Genomic DNA, 5269 nt, shown 5'->3' on the forward strand with positions numbered 1-5269 from the left:
CCAGCTTTAAAGCCATAATGCCTTCTTTGTCTTTCCTTTTCCTTTTCAAGTAGTGTAGCACTTCAAAGGAAATTAGAATGTTGTCAGAGATGAGCTGCCCCGGGATGAATGCACTTTGAGTGTCGGCTACAATGGAATGACATTACAAGAGTTTAAAGACAAACTAAATATTAGAATTATAATCATGATTTCATTACAATATTAATCACAACAAACTAAACATGTCATTAATTATCAATTTGGACCACCCACACCCACACACGCACCTGTACTATTTATTTGTATTTTTAGAATTCAATTCTTAGGAAAGTAAAAATACAAAAATTAATTAAATAATTCTTTTAAATATTAAAAAATTAGAACATTAATTTTTAATTTTAAAATGTAAAAATTTGGTTTTAAATTGAGATTAAAAGGACACTCATGATGTCTAGTACCCTTATAAAATGTCATATGACTCAATTTAATATTAGGTCCTATTTATTTTAGTTTAAAGTCCCATTTGGGGCAGCTTTTTGAAAAGCTAAAATAGCTTTGTTGACAAAGTTAACAACTGCCTGCAATGGTGGAGTTCAAAACTTCTCTCTCAAGCTTGTAGGGCTACATAGATTTGTAGTTTGGTACGATCTATTTCGGTCTATAGTAAGTTGGCTTTTTTTTCTTGCCAAGACCATATGTGATTCTATTGATAAAGCCACTAGAAAGTTTTGGTGGGTTGATACTGATAATATGAACGTGTATCTCGCTTTGACCTACTATGACTCCTTATGCAAGCCAAAGACATGTGGTGGTTTGGGTTTTTGGAAATGTGCAGATTTCAATTGCCCTTGCTATCCAAACTTGGGTGGGTGGTAGCGTCCGAGTCTCAATCTCTTTGGAGCAAAGTGTTCCATAGGAAATATTTGCATCACAAGAGTTCTTGAAATGTTTCTCCTCCTTAGAAAATCTCTTTTATTTCAAAGAAATTTTTGTTGTTCGTGACTTCAATCGCTAGGAAAGTGCCTATGTTGTATGTAAAGACCGCTTAATTTTAGTATGAGAATTAGTAGATAATTAGGGTTTAATTTAGAATTAAATTTTTAATTATGATTTATGAATTTATGGAGATATATTTGAATTCTAGGTGTGTTATTTATGTTATATATGAAATTTTATGTTATTCATATATTATGCTCGGTAACAGTCGAACGCGACGTATGGTAGATAGAGTCACATTTTCTTTTGGTATGGTATTTTAGAAATAGCGGGAAAATTTAAATAGGCATTGAGAATATCGAGAATATTGGTGATTTTAGATTTGACCAAAATGCCCTTAGGTGGCAAGGTTGCTTCTTGGTAAAGCAAGGGAAAAAATAGTCTTTTGCCTTGGGTGGACTTTTGTCTTTTAGTGACTTAAAAGATTAAATTAGGTTTATGAAATCTGATTTTTTATGTTATATTGTATTAATAAAACAATTAAGTTATTTTATTTTATTTTAATCAAAATTAGAATTTAGATACAAAACACTCTCACTCTTCAAGCTTCTCTCTCTCGAACCTTCTTGGAACCAGCAAAAAAATCAAGCTTGATTACTTAATTCTCGGTGTTCTAGAAGAATTTGTAGGATTCAGTCCAAGGTAAACTCCCATGCTCCCTTCTCTTAAATTTCTTAATTTTCAAGCTAGGTTCTAGGCATGATTTTTGGAGTTAGGGTTCTGTAGTTTTAAAAGATGGTTGATTATGCTTTCAGAGGTTGTTTTGAGGTTATTTGAGCTGGTTTAGAACTAATTTGAGTGTTGTTACTTTGTTTGAGCAAAGTTTGGACTTTAGAGCTCAAACTTTTCTCACTCATGGTGATTTTTAATTATGGGGTTTTTATTCAGTTCTTTTGTATGGTTTATGTTCCTTGAGACGTGAATAGGTACTCTAGAAGGTTTGGTTTGATTTGGGGTCGAATTGGGTTGCTTAGAAGAGTTTTTGTAGTTCCTGTACTGAACCAGTTGACTGGTTCAGTTTGGACCTATAGGAACCGGTTTACCTGTTCATCCCCTGGTAAATCCCACAGAACTAGTTTTTTGGTTGGGAACCAGCATGCCGGTTGGGGCATTTTAGGGCACCCTAGATTTTCTTATTTTTACGATATTTAGAGTATTGTCATGTTATGCATCAATAGGAAAACTTTTAGTTTTGATTTTAAGTCCCCAAAAAGTTATTTAGCATGTCACTCACCGGTTTTACGAATATTGTGACTTAGGGGTCTGTAAATCGTCGAGCAGCAGTTCAACTTAGGTTGATTGGCACACCTGAATTCAGAAACGAGGTAAGATTAGTATAATGATATGCATATGTGATCACATGTTTAGTGTGCATGTTTAAAAATCCTGTTAGATTACATTGATAGCGGTATCAATATACGTAGAGTTGTATTGGATACCGATAAAGGTATGTTTGGCTCAAGTACTATTTGACACTAAAACATCGTGGTACGACTAGAGTACTGAGTATAGGCTGATATTATGGTCAATAGTATTGTCGTATGAACGTTCTAGACTCAGTACCACTGAGGGCGTGGGGATAGGGTTACGGTTGGGTGTATGAGCACCTAATTATAATCTGGATTATATTTATGATTATAATTATGTTTTTCTTACTGAATTTGTCAACTCATAGTTATTGTTTGCATGTGTAGGTAAGGGCAAAGCTAATTAAGGTTGAACAACTGTGAGCTCGAGCGGATGAGGATTGTACATGGGGTGATTAGGCTTGGAGCGTACGATCTTTAGGACAACCTGCTATATTTTGATTGATCGCTCGGCGACAACTTTTGTATCAAAATTTTGTATTAAGATAATATTTTAAATACGGGATCCCAGTTATGTAAGAGATAACTATTTTCAATTAAAGAGTAATTAAGTAAAAGTTTTAATAAATTACAATTTTCAATAAACATGTTGATTAGCAACGGATTACACAAATAATATAAAATTATGATAACACGCCTAAACTAGTAGGATGTTACATTATAGGTTCTGGTAGATATATTGATAGTTGGCATTCCCCTTGGCTGATTTGAGATGATTGGGACCTGTTGCATGCGATTTTCAATACTATGGTTATTCCTTTATCTGTTACTTTTGATAGTCTTCTTAACTCTCAAGGAAACTGGTTAAGGGGTGAGATATCTTTGTGGTTCAAACCTTACATGGTGGAGAAAATTCATCATTTCTAAAAGCTTTTTCACACCTCTAAAGATCTACTTATTTGGAAAGACTCTAATAACAAAAAGTTCTCCACTATGACTGCCTACTAGTCTCTTCATAAAGCTTGTGAATGCAAATTTTCATTAACTAAATAAATAGCCTTTTTAGCAATAAATACACTATAGAATTTAATAATAGTAATAAACACCAAATATTTTACATGTTTTTGTACTTAAAATCTACATACTCTACGAGTCCGTTTTATTAGGAATATTTTTTGGAATACAGAGTACAAAGTTCAGTATATCAAATAACAGAATTTTCTCTCTATTTTTTGTCGTCCATTTTCTCATGGATTCTGCCCTTATTTATAGAAATATAGGTTGACAATTATTTTTATTGGGATTGATTCATTTACAACTGCTGATGAAACGTGGACTTTTGTCACGTTTCATTTATTTACACAAGGGATAATATTTAATAACTGTCTAATTGCTCCTTATTTTTATCTTTTAGACGGTTATGCTGACTAGGAAGGTGGCATCTCGCCAAACATGGGTTATCCTTCTTATTCATCTTAATTATTAGGAAAAAAAACTAAGTGTTAGAAGTACTTTATCTCGTTGTACCCATTTATTTGTATTAGTGATGCGAGATGACCACTACATTGTATAATGCGAGGCGATTGAGTGTTGTTACTTTCACCCTGCTCGTGTGGGAGAGTCAATGATTCACAAGATCTTTAGATATCTCTTCTCATATATTTTACTATGTTTATCCCTACATTTTATTATTTATCTTTTTTTTTATTTTTATTTTTTTTGAAAAATAATAAAAGTTAAAAACTAAACATAAATATTATTTTTTTAGAGTATATTTTTAGGATTACTTGCATTGGATTATTTTAGGGTCGCCAAAAATGATGTAAATGATAGATAAGATAAAATATTATATTTTAGGGTGATATAAGGTTTTATGACAACTTGGAGCATTTGCATTGGAGATGCTCTAAGCAGTAGAGCACCAAAATTAAAGAGGGAAGTGTATATTTTTTTGTCCTGTCTATTGACATGGTGTGAGAGTTTTGTTCTGTTTTTTTTTTTTTTTGTTTTTTTTCTGTGAAAGATTGTTTTAGTCTCGAGTGATTGAATATGGCCAGTTCGAGTGGGGTAGGAGGAGGAGGCAGTGAGGATGTATTCAATTTTCAGATTGAAGAGGAAGATTTATCTGAGTTGACAGTCAGCCATGAGGGAGAAGAAGAGGGGATTGATGACAGATGGTGCCTAGTTGGTAGATTTTTGTCTCATCGGGTGATCGACTTTGATAAAATACAAAACATTTTAGCATCGTTGTGGCAACCAGGAATGGGAATGTTTGTCAAAAAGCTTGAGGAGAACCGATTTTTGTTTCAATTCTATCACGAAGTGGATATCCAAAGAGTCATTAACGGTAGTCCATGGACGTTTGATCGGATGCAGCTAATCATTCAACGTTTGCCGGTAGGAGGGGATCCGAATATAATTCAGTTAAATCATCTTGATATTTGGGTTCAAATTCACGATGTCAAACCTGATTGTATGAAAGAAGCTACTGTAAGAGGAGTTGGTAATACTCTTGGGAAATTTGTTGAGAATGATCCTAACAATTTCATAGGTGTTTGGAGGGATTACCTTCGGGTTCGGGTTACCTTGGATATTAAGAAGCCGTTGAGAAGAAGGCTAAAGTTAACGCACGAGAATGGTAGCTGGTTTTGGGTTCATTTCAAGTAAGAAAGAGTTCCTACTTTTTGCTTCATCTGTGGTGTTATGGGGCATTCGGACAAGTTCTGTAGCAGATTGTTTCAACAACCCTTGGATCAAATTGCGAAACCTTATGGTGAGTTTATGATTCCTCAGCCACAAAGATCGTACAAGAACCTCAGAGCGCGGTGGTTGAGGAATAAAGGGTGGAAGCCGGTTGGAAGCTCCGATCACAATGTACCTGGACAAACTCCAAGTCAGCCAAATATGGAAACAAATCGTCCAGTTGGCGTGGCCACAAATCATGGTAAGGGATATTTGCTGAATAATGATGAGGATCATGATATGCT

General features: G+C 34.2%; 1 protein-coding gene across 1 annotated transcript; it reads left to right on the forward strand.

Annotated features, from left to right (window-relative positions):
• Positions 1-4331: 4331 nt before the first annotated feature.
• On the forward strand, positions 4332-4949 carry LOC115713699 (uncharacterized). Its single transcript, XM_030642180.2, has one exon. The coding sequence runs from the start codon at positions 4332-4334 to the stop codon at positions 4947-4949; it is 618 nt and encodes a 205-aa protein (XP_030498040.2).
• Positions 4950-5269: the final 320 nt, after the last annotated feature.

Source organism: Cannabis sativa, chromosome 4 (genome assembly GCF_029168945.1).
Source record: "Cannabis sativa cultivar Pink pepper isolate KNU-18-1 chromosome 4, ASM2916894v1, whole genome shotgun sequence".
NCBI lineage: Eukaryota > Viridiplantae > Streptophyta > Magnoliopsida > Rosales > Cannabaceae > Cannabis > Cannabis sativa.